At 47.3% G+C, this 17,143-nt stretch overlaps 9 protein-coding genes across 9 annotated transcripts, besides 22 other annotated features; all 9 read left to right on the top strand.

Annotated features, from left to right (window-relative positions):
• Nucleotides 1-8,808: part of a sequence feature (areas merged during assembly that could not be assigned to a particular haplotype. This can correspond to areas where the two haplotypes were merged or to regions with more than two copies in the genome that were merged during assembly.) that runs on past the window's edge.
• Nucleotides 517-562: a sequence feature (A-rich).
• Tc00.1047053504147.170 (gamma-tubulin complex subunit, putative) lies at nt 837-3,134 on the top strand (the record flags this gene model as incomplete). Its single annotated transcript, XM_814746.1, has 1 exon — nt 837-3,134. One exon carries the CDS (start codon nt 837-839, stop codon nt 3,132-3,134), a length of 2,298 nt encoding a protein of 765 aa, XP_819839.1.
• Nucleotides 3,343-3,381: a microsatellite.
• Tc00.1047053504147.160 (ADP-ribosylation factor-like protein, putative) lies at nt 3,465-4,004 on the top strand (the record flags this gene model as incomplete). The annotated part of the gene is made up of 1 exon (XM_814745.1): nt 3,465-4,004. The coding sequence occupies one exon, from the start codon at nt 3,465-3,467 to the stop codon at nt 4,002-4,004; it is 540 nt and encodes a 179-aa protein (XP_819838.1).
• Nucleotides 4,066-4,088: a sequence feature (AT_rich).
• Nucleotides 4,342-4,404: a sequence feature (A-rich).
• Nucleotides 4,436-4,461: a microsatellite.
• Nucleotides 4,614-4,641: a sequence feature (AT_rich).
• Tc00.1047053504147.150 (RNA helicase, putative) lies at nt 4,792-7,392 on the top strand (the record flags this gene model as incomplete). Its single annotated transcript, XM_814744.1, has 1 exon — nt 4,792-7,392. The coding sequence occupies one exon, from the start codon at nt 4,792-4,794 to the stop codon at nt 7,390-7,392; it is 2,601 nt and encodes an 866-aa protein (XP_819837.1).
• Nucleotides 7,655-7,691: a microsatellite.
• Nucleotides 7,725-7,764: a microsatellite.
• On the top strand, nt 7,866-8,921 carry Tc00.1047053504147.140 (uncharacterized protein; the record flags this gene model as incomplete). The annotated part of the gene is made up of 1 exon (XM_814743.1): nt 7,866-8,921. The coding sequence occupies one exon, from the start codon at nt 7,866-7,868 to the stop codon at nt 8,919-8,921; it is 1,056 nt and encodes a 351-aa protein (XP_819836.1).
• Nucleotides 8,809-8,897: a sequence feature (areas merged during assembly that could not be assigned to a particular haplotype. This can correspond to areas where the two haplotypes were merged or to regions with more than two copies in the genome that were merged during assembly.).
• Nucleotides 8,898-14,173: a sequence feature (areas merged during assembly that could not be assigned to a particular haplotype. This can correspond to areas where the two haplotypes were merged or to regions with more than two copies in the genome that were merged during assembly.).
• Nucleotides 9,113-9,145: a sequence feature (AT_rich).
• On the top strand, nt 9,272-9,799 carry Tc00.1047053504147.130 (hypothetical protein, conserved; the record flags this gene model as incomplete). Its single annotated transcript, XM_814742.1, has 1 exon — nt 9,272-9,799. One exon carries the CDS (start codon nt 9,272-9,274, stop codon nt 9,797-9,799), a length of 528 nt encoding a protein of 175 aa, XP_819835.1.
• Nucleotides 9,891-9,915: a microsatellite.
• Nucleotides 10,258-10,650, top strand: Tc00.1047053504147.120 (60S ribosomal protein L22, putative; the record flags this gene model as incomplete). Its single annotated transcript, XM_814741.1, has 1 exon — nt 10,258-10,650. One exon carries the CDS (start codon nt 10,258-10,260, stop codon nt 10,648-10,650), a length of 393 nt encoding a protein of 130 aa, XP_819834.1.
• On the top strand, nt 10,995-12,158 carry Tc00.1047053504147.110 (asparaginase, putative; the record flags this gene model as incomplete). Its single annotated transcript, XM_814740.1, has 1 exon — nt 10,995-12,158. One exon carries the CDS (start codon nt 10,995-10,997, stop codon nt 12,156-12,158), a length of 1,164 nt encoding a protein of 387 aa, XP_819833.1.
• Nucleotides 12,536-12,574: a sequence feature (AT_rich).
• Nucleotides 12,942-12,970: a microsatellite.
• Nucleotides 12,973-12,996: a microsatellite.
• Tc00.1047053504147.99 (uncharacterized protein) lies at nt 13,188-14,849 on the top strand (the record flags this gene model as incomplete). Its single annotated transcript, XM_814730.1, has 1 exon — nt 13,188-14,849. One exon carries the CDS (start codon nt 13,188-13,190, stop codon nt 14,847-14,849), a length of 1,662 nt encoding a protein of 553 aa, XP_819823.1.
• Nucleotides 14,174-14,517: a sequence feature (haploid, non-Esmeraldo-like haplotype).
• Nucleotides 14,518-15,379: a sequence feature (haploid, Esmeraldo-like haplotype).
• Nucleotides 15,380-15,438: a sequence feature (areas merged during assembly that could not be assigned to a particular haplotype. This can correspond to areas where the two haplotypes were merged or to regions with more than two copies in the genome that were merged during assembly.).
• Nucleotides 15,439-17,143: part of a sequence feature (areas merged during assembly that could not be assigned to a particular haplotype. This can correspond to areas where the two haplotypes were merged or to regions with more than two copies in the genome that were merged during assembly.) that runs on past the window's edge.
• Nucleotides 15,629-15,678: a sequence feature (CT-rich).
• Nucleotides 16,058-16,092: a microsatellite.
• Tc00.1047053504147.90 (hypothetical protein, conserved) lies at nt 16,141-17,019 on the top strand (the record flags this gene model as incomplete). The annotated part of the gene is made up of 1 exon (XM_814739.1): nt 16,141-17,019. The coding sequence occupies one exon, from the start codon at nt 16,141-16,143 to the stop codon at nt 17,017-17,019; it is 879 nt and encodes a 292-aa protein (XP_819832.1).

Here is a 17,143-nt window from a genome sequence, read left to right as displayed (position 1 = left end):
CACTCAGATTTATGACTAAAGAGCTCTCAATTTTTTCTTTTTTTTGTCTCCGCCTTTGCTGCTTTTGTGGCTTTGAGTCTCTCAAGAGACATTTGCTGCGGTGGTGTGCCCGCCTCCGGGGCCAGTGCCTTTTTCTCGTTCTTTTGTTGGTGTTGTTTTGTTCTAGAGACCTGTGGAAAGAATGTGGGCAATGATGAGGCATTGTCCATGATTTCCTTGAAGTGGGGAGCTTTCATGCTGTGTTTTTCTTGGATTTTTTTCTGGTGGGTTTGGAATAAGGCGTGATGGAGCCTGCGGAAGGTGATACATATATATTTTTTTCCCCCTATTTGGCCTATCCAAACCTTTTTTTTTTTTTTTTAGGGGTGGGGGGCCAAAGAGGATTTCCGTTCGTAAGTGACACACGGATATAAGGCTTGCAATTTATTTATACGGTGTGTTTGTTTGTGTCTGGGATAAGTCGATCTTTGTTGCATTGGCCGGCTTCTGTCAATCGCTTTTGTTGATGTTGATCTTTTTTTATTTCTATTGTTATTATTATTATTTTTTGATTTCCCTTTTTTTGAGCAGCAACCGTCGAAGAACATATTTTTTTCCTGAACACGGCGGCTGGTGCTCTCGCCGGGGGGTTCTTGTCGGGGGCGCGGGAGAGAGGTTCTTTGTTGTCGTTTGTGTCTCGGGGTGTCTTTGGGCCGCAGCACACCATCACTTCTGGGTTTTTCTCTCACACAGCTTTACAGCCCTCTGTTGGAGGAGGCAGGCAGTGCGAAAAAACAAACAAACAAACCACGGAAAGGCGACAGAGAGGGGGAGGGAAGAAGGAACAGCAATTAATTATGGCCACGCATCTGTGGGCGAATTTTGTGACTTCTTTGGAGTCCCGAGATGTTTCCTTTCAGCAGGTGCAGCATGCAACCGATCGGCGTGCTGTTATTCTCGAGGCTGGCTTCAATGACCCTATCACTATTGCCGTCTTGGAGACGGAGTGGATGAAGCGCTGCAAAACAAGTGGCCCTTCCTCTACTGCAAAGGAAGCTGTGGGAGTTCCAGCCACTGTCGCGGCTCCCCCCGCACCGTTATGTGCTCAGTTTGCGGATTATACGAAACTGGAGGACGTGCCAGAGGAGATCCAGGACCGTGTTGTAGCAGCAGATGTGCTTGCCGCGGTTATCGGCTATGGTGGCTCACTTCTTCAGGCTTCGCGAGACGGTTTTATTGTTTCGCGTTACGTACCCGTTTCTATGCGTAGCTTGTGCAAGACTATAGTCCCCGTTGCGGATTCTTTTGTTGCTCTCCGCAAGGTGGAACGGGCAGAGTACATGGGCAAAAGTTTAGTGGCAATGGCTCTCGGGGAGGTCGTCTCGGAAATCTGCACCAGCTTTGCCCATGAGATTGCAAACTTGCAGCGTTGGGCACAGGGCAGGGCGATGCCGCTTATGGGCGTCGTTTCTGAGGTACTGCGAGCAGGGCATCACATTGTGCGATTGCGTCAAGTACTGCCCACCGACACCATAATGGACGAGGAAGGGACCCTTTCAATGGTAGGATGGCGACTATTAAACCACATCCATGAACAATCTGAGAAGTATTCGGGGAGTAGAGAAGATGATGAGTTACTTCTTTTGCTGCTTCGTCGGGCATCGGTGCCTTATCTGCGGTTATTGCACCGATGGATGCATGAGGGATTGTTAGAGGATCCGTACGGTGAATTTTTTATCTCAGAGGCCCGACCGCCGGCTGGCAAGGCATCGGTATCGGCAACATTGAATGAAAATACAACAACCGGTATGAGGAATGTGGTAAGTCGCATTTTTCCCAACACCGCCGCCGCGGATGATTACGGCGAGGCGACATTAGAGGAGGCAAACGCGTTTGAGCGGCGATTTTCCATGAATAAAAACATGATTCCGAATTTCCTTTTGAAAACCTCCAAGATTGCGAAGATGGTCTTTTACGCCGGAAAGTATTGTTGTCTGTTGCGCGAGTACAACGGGACGCTTCCTGCGTTTGGGGATTTGGCAGAGCACATGCTTGTCTGGACGGATGCCGACAAGCTGCACCGAAAAATTGAGGAATCATACGAAATTGCCAGCGGCGAGGTGCTGCAACTTTTCCTGGGACCCCAAGTTGACCTCCTCGGTCACCTCATCTCACTGAAGTGTTACTTTCTCCACCAGCGTGGTGATTGGCTGGTTGACTTTCTTGACAGCTCGGAGGAACTCCTTGTAAAATCACCGGTACACGTGAAGGCACACTCAGTGCGTGTTTTACTTCAGGCAGCGATTGCCCGATGTTGCGAGACGGATCCGTATCACAGCACCATTGGTTGCAGCTTTTCTGATGGTACAATTGAACAGTACGTCAACGGTTCTTTTGAGCCTGCGACAGACGAAGCAGCTCCTCGCGGCTCGTGTGGTAGAAAAAGTGCTATGCGAATAGAAACACATCGTTGCATTGAGCTGCTTCAGCTAGAGGCCGATCTCAAATGGCCCCTCACAATGGTTCTGGACTCTGTTGTTTTGAGACGCTTGAATGGTATATTCCGTCTCTTTACATGGTTGAAAATATGCGAACGTAACCTTACCACGGCATGGACGGATGTGGACGTCCCCCATCAGCCTCCCCAAGCTTATGGTATCAAACATCAGCTCATTCAGTTTATCCGTCAGTATCAGTTCTACGCCGCACACTTTGTTGTGGAGCCGCTATGGGGTCGCATGATGGGTCGTATAGGGCAGGCAGACAGCGTTTTTGCCGTAAACAATGCTCTGCAGGACTTTTTTGAGGGGGTTGAACTTGGTCTTGTGCTTGCCAGCTCCCAACGTTTTAGAAGCCTGTCGCGCATTTTGGAAATTGCAACCAGTTTTAGTGAGATGGGTCGACGAGAGTTCTCGATGCGCCTGCGAGCGGAGGAGTTGGGGGAAGCATTGCAAAGCACAGAAGAGAGGTTTTTGAAGGCTCTTTCCGAACTTGCTTCGCCGGTAGGCCCTGACTACCCACAACTCATTCCACTGTTGACATGGATCGACTTTAGCGGATTTTACAACCGCAATGGTGTGTACCGAGTTCTCTACTCTGCTGGAATATCGACAGAAACAGTAACCTCCGCAGGTGCAGATAGACGTCGACATTAAAAGGAACTTTTATACGCTGTAATGCACATGAATACATAGTCCGAATGGAGGTGAGTAATTGTTATATATTTTTGTATGTATCTCTCTCTCTCTGTGTGTGTGTGTGTGTGAGTTTTATGGCGAGGACTTTCTCTGTATTCTTCGCATTTGTGTATCTATATATGTACGGGGGTCCATGTTTCAATTATTGGCGATTCCTGTACGGGTTTATATATATATATATATATATATATATATATATATATATTCTGTGAATATAAACGCTTATTAGGATAGATTGGAGAGGAGCATTAAAAAGGGGGGAGAGAAACAAGAAGGAATAGGAAGCAAATGGGGAATCTAGTGGCCAGGCTGAGGGAACTTTTCTCGAGCGAGAGGAAGCTTGAGATGTGTCTTGTTGGCCTGGAAAACAGTGGCAAGACGACACTGTTGAATGTGCTGTCGGTGGGGCACCCGATTGAGACGTTTCCCACCGTAGGGCTTAATGTGAAGATGGTGCGGAAGCAGGGGGTGCAGCTGAAAGTGTGGGACCTTGGCGGACAGGAGCGGTTCCGCAGCGAGTGGGGACGCTACACGCAGGGCTGCGATTGCATAATCTATTGCGTGGACTCAAGTGACTTCCAGCGCACCGAACTTGCGAAGCGCGAGCTCCACAAACTTTTGGAGGACAAGGCGCTGCATGGCCTTCCCATGCTGGTGTGCCTAAACAAGATTGACTTGGAGCCTCACATGAGTAAAGAGGAGTGCGTGGAGTTTCTGAACCTGCAGGTCCTTCGCGATAATCCATGGCTTGTTATTCCTATATCCGCACTGCGCCAAATTAACATCAACGAGGTTGTGGATTGGCTGGTGAAGAATTCTCATAGTTGATCCACGTAGTGAAATTTGCTCAGTGCTTTTTATCATCACTATCGTAGCAACGTTTCCTTTGATTTTTTATTTTTTATTTTATTTCTGCGCTCATATGCATCGTGTAAGGCAGCCCGAAGAGCCTGTATAGAGACGCAGCCATTGCGTGAAGCAGAGAAAGAAGAACGGCGGCGAAGGCATAAAGGGAGAGAATGAGAACGAACACAGTTTATTGTGAGGAATTAGCAGAGGAACGCAAAAATCAAAAAAAAAAAAAAAAAGAAGGGGCGGGGGGGGGGAAAAAATGGAAAAAAAGGAGCAACAATGAAGCGATATATTTCATTGAGAGGATGTTGAGTTTTTTTTTTTTTCTATTGTTTGTTTCTGTGCAATTTATTTTTATTGTTGTTACTTTTTTTTTAAATTGTAATGTTGTGTCATGTGCTTCTCCCTTTTTTTTATCTTTTTTTTTTTTTTTGTCTTACTTTCTCTATCATTCATTCACCACCCGCTTAATTGTATGTGGGCGTTTATGCGGGGGAACATATGGGTGTCACCTTTTTTCTCCTTCTAACCGTTTTTCCTTGCGGGCGAGGTGCTGCATAAATCCTCTCTCCTCTCCTTTCTTACTTTATTATTTGTTTATTTATTATTATTTGTCTTTACGGCATTTATGATGCCTTATATACATATTTTTCTCTTTTAATCTTGTCCTTTATTTTTGGGATATATATATTACCGCAGGTACGTGCGGAGCGGAGAGAGGTGCGACGTGCACGAGGGAAAACAAATAAATAAATTACACGACATGTCGCTGAAGAAGAGGACATTTAAGCAGCGCGCCCACAGGAACGAGATGAAGGAGAGACACCACGTCTCCTCCGAGCTGCGTAAGCGCATGCGCGCGGCAAAGCGCCGGCACAATCGATTTGACAACATTGACACGGGATCACGGCCCCTGGAGGCGCTCATGGAGGAAATTGCGGAGGGATCTGCGGCACCCACCCGGGAGGTGACGTTTGATCCACGCAGCCTCACCGATCTTCTTCTGCGTTCAGTCGCCGAGGGCGAGAAGGGTAGCAACAAGCGGCTCGTACTTCCAGAGACGCCTCTTCCGGAAAATCATCCGCTCAGCCTTCCAATGGTGCAAAACGACAGGAAGGATGTTGAAAAGGCCGGTACGAACAGTTCCATTAATACCAACAAGAATCAATACCGGCATCACGGGGATCCTTATCTCTTTTGGGAACGCGTGGGTCTGCATCCTTTGCTGCTAAAGGCCCTGAAGACCATGCGGTTTGCACATCCGACGCCCGTACAAGAAGAGGTTCTACCCAGTGTACTTTATCAGGGCATTGGTGAGGCAACGGCTACGGGCACTGCGGCATCCAAGAAGGGTGGTAAAAAGCATCGTGGGTCTGGACAGGACGTCATCATTTCGGCAGAAACAGGAAGTGGGAAAACGCTGGCATTTGCGTTGCCTATACTGCAACAAATTCTCTCCCAAATACCCGCTAATGATTACTCAATCCCAGGGGAGGCGGAATGCGATGAAGCTGAAAAGGAAAGGGAAAAATGGAAGAAGAGCAAAAAGCCCATCAACAAAATAGTACCAAGAGGCAAAAAAGCTTGTTTTACTAAGGAGGAACTTAGGATTAACGACAACAATAAAGAAGACGATAAGAAGAAATGCAGTAGCATGAGAAGAAAGAGGCCGCGGGACGAAAACGAGGGGAATGAAGGGGAAGCGTACTCTTCCACGACGCCAAACACGGTTCCTGCAGAACGGCTGATGCATGCTCTTATTGTATCCCCCACTCGTGAACTGGCACTCCAGATTAACGAGGCCTTTCTTCAGCTAACTCAGCATGCACGGCATGTGGTTATTGGTTGTGTAGTTGGCGGCATGGCCCCGGAGAAGCAACAGCGCGTGCTGAATCGACACCCACATGTGTTGATATGCACGCCTGGTCGTCTTTGGGAGCTTGTCCAAAAGAACGAGGGTTGCTATCTTGGTCACAGTATTAGCCGCCGTCTTTCATTTGTGGTGCTTGATGAGGCGGACAAACTTCTTCAATCTGGTCGTTTTCAGGAGCTGAAAAATTTATTGGAACGTATTCACTGTGAGGTGTTGCCTGCAGGGTTTGTGCAGGAGCGTGAGGAGGGGGCTGAGGCAGAAGAAATGGAACTGGAAGCGGGTCGCTGGGATGAGGAAACACAGAAATTTGTACCATTTCCCAAAAAGAAAAAGGCGGACGGCAAATTGGCGGGGGAATCACATGAAGAACAACAGCGGCAGCGTCGGCGGAAAGACGCTCCACGTCTTATTCCAATGCCCTCTCGTCCCCCAGAGGGTCACCGCACCATCACATTTGTCACAAGCGCCACACTGTCACTTCAGACGAAATATGAACGGAAGGATCTTCGGTCCAAGAAGACGGTCATCCGCACCTCCAATGCTAACACCATGGCGGCGGTTCTTCAGCAACTGGAGATTAAGACCTCAAATGCTAAGGTGTTCACCATTTCACCAAAGGCTGATGTGAGCGCGAAGATAGAAGAAACATACCTGCGTTGCCCAGGCGATAGTAAAGATCTCTATTTGTACTACTTTCTCAAGATGTATCACGAGCGTACAATTGTGTTTGTGAATGCTATATCTATGCTTCGTCGTCTCGTGAAATTGCTGGAAGTGCTTGGTATTCCAGTGGCAGGCCTGCATGCCTCTCTTCAGCAGCGACAGCGTTTAAAGTTTATTGACAAGTTTAGAAAGGGGGAAAAACGTGTACTAGTGGCCACAGATATTGCCTCTCGGGGTTTGGATGTTGATGGACTAAAACATGTTGTCCACTTTCAGGTCCCCCGCTCGACGGATGTGTACATTCATCGTTGTGGTCGCACGGCACGTTGTGGTGGCACTGGGCTTTCGGTTGTAATGATTGACGCACAGGAGCACGTCTCGTTTCAAAAACTGATGGATTCTCTTGGACGAGGATCAAAAGAAATGGAGGTGTTTGCACTCCAGCCAACTATTGTGCATCAACTTCATTCGCACATAAAAGTGGCGTTGCAGATTGATAAATTACAGAAGGAGATTGACAAATCGAGAGCACGGAATAATTGGGCACGTCGTATGAGCCGTGAGGCGGATATAGAGGTGGATGACATGGTTGACGACGAGGCGGACAATGAGAATCGCGCCAAGGAGAAGGCCATCAAGGTACTAAAGAAGCGGTTGGAACTACTTGTCAAGAAGGAAATGGGCACAGCCGGTGGCAGGGGTGGGTTTCGAGCCAGTGCACACGCTCTTGGAGCAAAAGAGGCGGAATCGAAACTGGTGGAACGTGCCATGAGGCAAACCACACAAGCGAAAAATAATAAAAAGCCGAGGCGTCGAGTCAGTGCATGAGAGGAAACATGGATGCTAATGCGTGCGTACACGTTTGCAAACTCGATGGCAACGTTATCATTGCTGGCGTCTTTGCATTAGGTGGAGGGGAAGAAAAACTTGTCCGATGTCCATTTCGGCTAAAACGAGAAAGGAAGCCATAAGGAGAGAAAAGTATAAAAAGTAAAAAGAAAAAAAATCTTTTGGTCTAAAATATTTGTAATAGTTTTTCTCTGTGGAGTAAAAATTACTCTTCATTTTTTTTTGTTCTTGTGAGGCGTGCTTTTTTTTTTTTTTTTTTTTTTGTTTTGTTTTGTTTTGAACCCGCTTTTGTCTCCATTGACTACTGTGTGTTTTTCTTTTTTTTCTTTTTTTTTTTTCTCTTGGTTTTTTCTCGCTCTGTGTGTGGGTCATGTGGCTGAAAGCCTCCTCTGGTGTCGCAGCACCGCCGAGAGGTGCGCATTCACCCAGCCGTTCTTTTGTTTATTCCTGCCATGCGGGAGAAGACAACATCGGCAGCAACCCCCATGCGATGTCGCAAGGAATTGGCCGCGACGTTGACGCGCACGCGAAACTCGCCACGGACTCCCGTGACGTTTGAATTGGCAACGGAACGTGGTCTTCACAATTTTTCGCGCCGCGGCCCGCGGGTGCGTGCGAAGTCTTCCATTGCCGTTCATGCCGCCACGGCGTCGCCCCTGTCGCTCTTGGAACAGACGCTTTGGACAGAAATAGAGCAACTCAACGCGGCCACCAACCGCCTACGGGAGCGAATTCTTGAGGTGAAACGCGAGTTTTCTGCAGACGCCATTGCGGCTGTTACAGGAGGGGAGCCACTTCCTGTAGAAGCTCGAACAGGTGGCTTATTTCGGAATCCGCCGAAGCAACGGGGGCAAAATTCAAAGGATGAACCGCCCTATGCCGTGACTTTTACTCCCAGCCATTCTCAAAAAAAGGCCGCCAACGTGCGGCTGCAATTTACTTCACCACGTAAGACTCCAATGAAGGAGAATGACAGCAGTGTGTTGACGTCGTTGGCGATGTTTGAGTACACCCCACAGAATGATGATCACCGTGAAGGTGCTCGCCCGACGGAAAATAGAAATGTTTTGCAGGAATTGAAGCGTGATGAAACTTTTGAGACGGGTACTCCCGTTCATCTTTCTGAGGCGGCTACGATGGGCGGACCATTTGTTGTTGATCTACAGAAATCTGATCACGGTGCCGCAAATAACACGGCTGAAAAACCAACGGAATTATCAACGAGTGTGGATTCGGCTCGAGAATCCGCCAAACATTTGCTTCTGCAAGCAAACATGATGGGCGTGGAACAGGACCTGAATCACTACATGTCTGACCTTCTCGCTATCCAGCGTGATACCCTTGACGCCCAAAAGCGCGGCCTGATAGATCCAAATGATTCATCTGTTCGTGAATTGCGCCTCGGCATACGAGATGAACTCAACGCGTGTCGTGCGCGCATATTGACCCTTGAATCTCTCCAGACCTCATTGTCTGCTGGGGTTGCTACAAAGAAAACCATTTCTTGATATTATTGTGCTTCTGTGCATTTTAAGTTTCAGCTTTTATTTTTTGGAGGGGAGGCCTTATTTGGCGAACAATTCTTGTGCCATGTATGGGTAAGAATTTTGGGCCCATCGATACAAACACATGCACAAATGCTTGGAGGCCCAGAGTCGAACGAATGAAGAGCAGCAAAAAGAAAAATAAATGGATTCTCTTTTTTTTTTTTTTTTAAGATTTATTTATTTATCACCAACGATTTTTTTTTTTATTGTTGTTTTATGCGTGTGTGTTTATGAAGGGTAGTGATTGACTGTTGGTCTGAGGAGACACAACACTGGGACTATTCAGTGTGTAATTTATCCACCTACGCCCAATGCATTCTGGAATTAGGGGTCCGTTGATGTCCTTTCTAATAACGAGAAGGCATGCTGGGATTTGGGTTAATTTTTATCTTCCTCAGCGACCGCAACTGTGGCAATTGCGTGCCGTGTATTGTACGCCGATAGCGCGGTTTGACATGAAGAAGTACGAGATGGAGAGGCGGCGGCGTCGTGAATTAGAAAAGGCCGGCATTGACGTGGACGAAGAAAATGATGAGCCGTGGATCGCACCAGAGGAGCAGCAGCGGTTGGATGAAGAAGAAGAACGCCGTCGCGCAGATGAGGCAGAACGCGTGAAGGAGATGTTGAATCGCCGGGCGCAAGAGGACATTGAGAAGCGCAAGAAGTTTAAGGAGTTTCGCGCCCGGCAACTTGCGATGAGTCGGAGGCGTAAGGAGGCCAATGCCGCGGCAAAGAGGCATGAACGACGAGACCAGCGTCTTGTGGAGGAGGAAGAAGAAGAGTTGGATGAGACAGGGGCGAGTGACGCCAATGCATCGGATGTGGATCCAAAGAAGTAGGGCGTTCACGCGCAGTGAATTTTGGAGTTAGCTGCCTTTTTTCTTTCCATTTCTTTTTCTTTTCTGAAAAGAAGATGCGGACGGCGGGAAGGAGAGAAAGAGAGAGAGAGAGAGAGCGACTGTGTACATGTTTTTACATCTGTATTGATGTGTTTGCTGGAGGCGTTTTTTAAAAAATTTCCTCGTGGTGTTCCTTTTTGAATCCGCTTGGTGTGTCACGGCAATTGACCCTCTGCTCCTTTTACTCTCTCTGCGCGCTGCTCACATTGTTTAAACTCTTTCTGTGCATTTGCTTCTGTTTACATCTCTTGTGATGCTTTTTTGCTTTTATTTTGCCACAACACTGTGATACAAGGAGGGGGAAAAACGAGGAAGAAAAGGCTTTAGGGAGAAAATTGTTTTGTTTTTTTTTCTTCTTTTTTTTCCTGTGCGTTCACAATACCAGAAGAAGAGAGAACATGGTGGCGGTTCGTGCAAAGGTCGGTTCCCGCGGCTTCGTCCGCCAGAAGCAACTGGCGAAGGGAAAGAAGGTGTTCAAGATTGACTGCACCATTCCCGCCAATGACGGCATCTTCAGCGAGGAGATTCTTGGCAACTTTGAGCAGTACTTCCAGGAGAATGTGAAGTTGAATGGCCGCAAGGGGAAGCTGACGGAGAAGGTACGCGTTGGCCTGCGCAACAATGTTCTCACGATTACGACGACGATGGCCTACCGCAAGAAGTACTTCAAGTACCTCACGAAGAAGTTTCTCAAGAAGAAGGATCTCCGTGACTGGATCCGCATCCTCGCCAGGGGGAAGGACACCTACCAGCTGAAGTACTTCAACATCCAGGATCAGGAGGAGGCGTAGGCATCCAAAGGCTCATTAGCAACGGGTCCAATGTTGGTATGGTCTTACGTCACCTTTTGCTTCCCTGTTTTGTCTCTTTTCTTCACCTGCGGAGAGAGAAATCAGGGAAATGATGTCATTCTTTCCCTCTTTTTTTCTTTCTTCTTTGTCCCGCTCTGAACTTTTTTTTTGTTTTTTCAATTTTATCTGCGTTTCTCTTGCAAGATGTGAGTGGAACTGCCGGCGTTTTTTTTTTTTTCTGTTTTCATGTTCTGGTCTACTTACTCTGGCAGACAGCACTGTCGTCCTTGCGATTTTTTTTTTTGTCTTCTCTTTCTTCTTTATCTTCTTTACTTTGCACAAACATGTGTACACGCACCTTTTTTTTTTTTTCTTCCCAGTGTCATCTCTTGCCTAAAGAAGCGACGATGTATCTCTGGGGTCACAATTCCCTCACGTTGAAGGATTCAGCAGACCCGTCGTTGGAGATGGGGCCGGACACGGAGGGCGAGGAGGTTCTGTTGATTAACGCCCGCCCCTACACGCTGACCGGTGTTTCTGCGGAAAAGGGCGGGCTATCGCAAGGCTTTATTGATATAAAAAAAAATGAGGATCTTCAGAAGGCAGGGGTTCCGCCGTTCCGTGTCATGGAACTGGATGTCTTGAGGTATTCGGCAGATCAAAACCATGACGATTGGGTTAGTCTGGCGGCTCTCATACGGGAAAACTATCATAAATACCGCGGCTTTGTGATTAACAACGGGAAAGACAATATGGTGGCCACCGCAACGGCTCTCAGCTTTATGCTGGAGAACTTGGGGAGACCTGTCATTTTTACCGGCTCTTGTATTCCACCAGAGCGTTTGTACACAGACCTCTATCGTAATTTGATTGTCGCCCTGCTCTTTGCAAGCTGCAGCCAGATCAATGAGGTCTGCATTTTGTTTGAAGAGCGACTGTTTCGGGCCAATAGAACAATTCAATTTTCCAGATCAGCAATTTCACCGTTTGACTCACCGCATTTTCCACCACTGGCGACAATTCATGGAAAAATGAGTATACACCGGACATTTCTTCGGCCATATCCGCATGGTCAGTTTCGTGTAATGGATAATATGAGAGCTGTTGTCTTGTGTTTGAAATTGGGGCCATCGATGCGGAGAAGGGTTTTATTAAGGTCGGTTGAGTTAACCGAGGCACGTGCTATTGTTATCATCGCATACGGTGGGGGAAATGCGCCAACACGTGGGGGTTACATGAAGGAGATTGTGAGGAAAGCTGTGGAGCGTGACATTGCCGTTTGTGTTTGCACGCAGAACTTGTACGGTTCCGTGGACTTGGGAACATATGCCGCAGGGGATCAATTGCTGGAGGTGGGAGCGGTATCGTCACGTGACATGACCATTGAGGCCACCATCATGAAACTCAAGTACCTCATAGGGGTTGGTCTCTCCACAAAGGAAATCAAACGATTCTTTGGTGATGTTAGTCTGCGTGGTGAACTCACTCCACCTACGTCCCAATTGTAATTTGCGTCAAGAGTGGAGGGAAAAGAGGAACCGCAGTCTTTTTTGCTGTTGTTCAAATAAAAGTACACGGCAAGAAGTATATATATATATATGAGGCAATAGTTTTTGGTTCACTACGGCGGTGAGACAACTGGGGACAATAAAACCAGGTGGACGAGAAGTTTCCCTGATATCTGGAGGACCCAAGTAGAGGAGAAAGAAAACCTCTGATGGACGCATTAAAATTTTCTTTTTCTTTTTTTTTGTGTGTGTGAGCCTGTGAAAAAGATGCTCGCTATAAAACTGGCCACACAATTTAATATTTATTTTCTGTTCTATGATCCTTTGGAAGGCCGCGATGGGAGGAACTAGGGAACCGACTGCGGTAAGACGCATACTTTTATTATTATCATTATTAATTAATTATTTTTTATTTTGGCTGTCCCATCCCGCCAGTCCTTTTTTGGATCTTTACCTCACGAAGGGTTTTTTGTGGCTGGAGGACTTCAAAGTTGGCCAATCCTTAATTAATTAATACATCCAATTCGAATAGAATGCAGCAAGTCACAATAGTGGCCGTCCAAATACACATGCATGTATGGAACAAAAAATTTTAGGGTATGACGAGTCCACTGCCTCTTCATTACCCCCTTTTTTCCCCCGTTCTATTGTGTTTATTTAAATAATTTCAGAATTCTTCCGGCAGCTCAGGCGAATGTTCTTTTTGTTGTTGTTTTAATAAAAGTGCGTGCGGTGATCCCACTGTTAAATGGCTTGGAGTCCTCTACCAGGCCTGTGTAAGCATTCTTTTTTTTTTTTTTTTTTGTTTCTTTGCTTATTATTATTATTATTATTATTAAACTTGGACGGCATTTTGAATTGCTCTAAAAACATGTGAATAGCGACGGGCGGGCGAGGCGCGTTCTATATGTTTTGCGGCTGTTTTTCCTGCTTTTTTTTTTCTTCTTGTTTTTGCCTTCTTTCCATTTCTCTGTGTTGAGGCGGGGGACGGGAGAAGTCTGTTTGCACTGAGAGGGCGACCAAAAAGGAATGAGTGCCAATGAGGCATCGCAACCAAATTTAAAGAATAAGGAGACAAAAGCGGTAAGTGACATACTTCTGGCATGCACTGTCTGCGGAACGTCTAATGTGCTTCCAGCCAGCAGCGCCAACGTGTTAAAGGGGACAAATATGACGACGTTTTGCAAAACATGCGGTGGCGCAACAATTCAGCGAGTGGTAGTCTCATATTTATTGGGAGACCCTTCCAAAGACTCGGTGGATGTATTGGCGGCGCCGGGAAAAAGCAGCGCTGATTCTTATTCTCAAGCCTCTGAAATAGACATGGACGAAATTATTTGGAGGCGGCTGCAGGATGCATTAGTCAACAGCGGCGTGAGTATGGCAGAATTTTTCCGTTGTGATACATCCACACGAGCACGTCTCATTTCTGCGGTGGGATTTAATAGCGCTGAGATACCACGACTTTTGGAGTTTGCAGATGCCAATGCCACGAGGAGTATGTTAAGTAACGTGATGGAACGGATGCAAAATCCTTTCGAAACGACGGCAGCAGCGACATTAAGAATAGGAGCCGTAGCAGGGGAGCAAGCAATCAACCCCGGACCTATGAAGGAGGCAAAGAATAGAGCATCTGCGGAATTCCCTCGAAATTCCGCTCAAGATGAACGGACCTTTGTAAACACCCCACATCACTCAGCACAAATAGATGGTTCGATGCTGAGTCTAAAGATACAGGAGGATGGCACACTCATCGCCCGTTGCTCGGTATATCCCCACCTACCCGCGGAATTCTGGTGTTCCCTTTGTGGTGTATTGGTTTCAAGTCGTTGCCACGTGTCAGGGATTCATAAGGATCATCCCTTTATTACCCTGCGACAGGCTGCAGAGGCACATGTACGTGATCTCAGCACATGGTCAGAACGTTGTCGAAATCAGCTGAACGTCGCCAATACCATTATTTCAAATCTTCAGCATGGAAGGGATGTTTTGAATGATTCGGCTAAACACGAGGAGGAGGCATTGGACAGGCACTTTGAGGAGATTGTTCAAGGACTTACTCAATGGTGTCAGGGACTCAAATCGAGTATGCGGTTGCAGATTGATGCCCAGCTAGAAAATATTAATGTGGCAATAAAAAGAACCAACAAAGTTATAGAATATTACGCTGAGCGACTGAAGAGATGTGATCCCTTATTACAGTCCATACCACCCATGCATCAGGTAGACAAGAAGTCGGAGGATTGGTCCCTGCGTGTGATGGATCTTGTGAGTCAACTCAAGACGGCAAGTCAAGAGCCAATCCCCATGCCACGGATTACCGTGCCCGAAGTGAAATCTTTTGCGACTGTGACAACTTACATGGAGTTATTGAAAGCAGTAAGTGTTCCCGCGGGTATTCGTATACCGGATGTTTTGGATACAGGGTATCTGAATTTTCCCACCCCTTCTGTTTTGGGACGAGAGACATTTACACTTGACGTTCCCAAGGATGCCAAGACGCGCGGTATTCTTATCTACAGTGGTCGTACTCTGACGAGATCGCAGGACATTACACCCACCCCACTCACTTGTGTGTGCGTCACAAATCTTTTATACGGGGATCACTGCATGGGAAGTTCACGTGGACCGTCTTGGCGCTGGACCGGGTCGAATCCTTGCAGGTGTGCTTATGGCAGGAACGGATGGTGAAGGAGTTGTGTGGGATGGTCAACGCATTGTGGGGCCTAACGAGGGAGAGTGTCGCGCACTTTCAGAGCGCTATAGGATAAAAACAGGCACAACGCTTCGATTTGTCCTCGAACTTGAGGCTCCGTCGTATTTTCTTGTTTGTTACTACGAGGATGAGGTTGTGGCTCGTGTCCCGCTGCCACCAGCACTTAATGGTTGGATCCCCGCTTTCAGTGTATTTGGACCGCAGGATCAACTGACAGTGGTGCCCATTTCCGCAGCGGTGGCAGAGAATCTGCTGACCGATGCCAAGCCTGAGGAGAAAAAAAAGAGGGAGGAGGAAATGAAGGTGCGTCTTGGTGAGCAGGAACAGCGGCTAAACGCATTGCACCAACAGCTACTCGCGGTGAACTCGCGTATTGATCAGGATCAGTATGAGAAACTCAATCACGCTTTGCATGCACGACAAGAAATAAGAGGTGACGGAAGTAACGACAAGGGCGATGCAGATCCGTCGATACTGTCGTCACCCTTTTTTTGGCAGGTGTCGCCGCAGGTACCTGGCGACGGGTATCAATCCGCGAACAATAAGCACAGATTGGAGTCTATGCATGGTGCAGGCGCAGCGACAGCAACAGGGGAATTGACATCCCCGTCGCCTCTCCTGGCGCCGAATGTGGATTCTGGGCAGCGCAATGAGAAAAATAAAAGAAATGCGAGCTACAGCCCGGAGCTGCAGAATCTACTCAACTTTGTGGACTCTATTAAGTAATTTGACAAGAGTGGCACACACGCACCATAAAAAAAAAAAAAAAGGAGAGAGAGAGAGAGAAAGAAAGAGGGAAGGAAAAACAAGGAAGCAATTCATAGAGCAAAAACAATTATCGTCTTTTTTTTGTTTTGTTTTTTTCTTTGCCTACGTCGGGGCTGCCGGAAACGAGGCAGCGTCGAAAGAACATTAAAAGCGTCTAGAGAAATGAGGGAACCGGGAAGAGAAGGAAAGAGAGAGGGAAAAATGGCAGTCGAAAATGAGATGTGGCGGGAATGAAAGGCACCGATGAATATATTTGGCACAATCATTCTGTACGTGTCTCTTAACGTTTTTTTTTTTTTTTCTACTTCTTACTGCTGCGGCTGTGGGTGCTCCTTGACTTCTTTTATCCCCCTCTCTCTCTCTCTCCACGTGGGTTGTGAAGGATAAGAAGTGAGTGAGGAGCATAGCGAAGAACAAATAAAAAAAAAAAAAAAAAAAGAGAAAGAGAAAGAGAGACAGTGAGAGAGACCGAGTGCGTGCGAGTGTGTGGCCAACGGAATGGGGGGCGGGAGCAGCAAGCCTGAATTGAAGGTTGGGGAGAAGGGCGCAATCGCGTCCGTTGCGGCACCACCCCCACCAGAAAAAACATTGTCGTCTGGAACGAAGAAAAGTGACGAGTTTGCCAAATACCGCGAGTTTCGCGACCAGCTGCTGAGTTTTTCACTTGGGGAGAGTGCGTTTGACTACGCAGAACGACTCTTTGAGAAGAATCCCTCCAGTCCGGAGGTGATGGCTCTTCTCGCGGAAACCACCGTCTTGTATGACAAGAGCAAAAACAAGGTATTCCGCGATCACTGGTGCGATCGACTAGATCTCCTGCAGCGCGGCGTTGATGTGAGTCGCAAATGCATCAATGAAAACCCGGATTATGGCCCGTGCTATCGCACATACGTATTGTGTGCCACGCGTGAATCAGAGGCACTTTACTTTATTAAAAGTTTTCTTGGTCTGGGACTGTTGGAAAACTACAATGCCATTATGAAACGCGGTGAAAAGGGAATGGAGTTGCTTCCCAGTGATTCCGACATCCCTAATGCTCTTGGATCGCTCTGTGGTCGCTGTGCATATAGGTGGTACAGTCCCACACGTCCCTATGGCATATGGTGCGGGGTACCGGGTTGGAAAGAAATGTGGGCGAAGAGCATTGAGTTTCATAAAAAGGCGGTAGAAAATGAACCGAAGAACTTGGAGTATGCGTGCCGACTTGCACAGGCGTATTATCAAAGCGGGGATCTTCAGAATGCACGTAGGTGGTACGCCAAGGTTCGGGATGAAATGCCGCCAGAGGATTTGAAAGACGAACGTTGGCAATCACTAGCGCACACAGAGCTGTCCACTGCCTTTGCCAAAACCAGCTGGAACGTTCCATTTGCGTAGAAAAATGTCGTTTTTTTCTTGCAACTGAGGTGGTTTCACCCCTCTTTGGGTTTTGTAGTCTTTTTTTTCTTTCTTTCCATTTATATGTACGTGTGTGCGTCTTTGTGCATTTGAAATGAATATA

This window comes from Trypanosoma cruzi, genomic scaffold (genome assembly GCF_000209065.1).
Source record: "Trypanosoma cruzi strain CL Brener 1047053516765 genomic scaffold, whole genome shotgun sequence".
Taxonomy (NCBI): domain Eukaryota; phylum Euglenozoa; class Kinetoplastea; order Trypanosomatida; family Trypanosomatidae; genus Trypanosoma; species Trypanosoma cruzi.
Note: the sequence above shows the minus strand (reverse complement) of the source record. Positions and strands in the feature narration are given on the sequence as shown.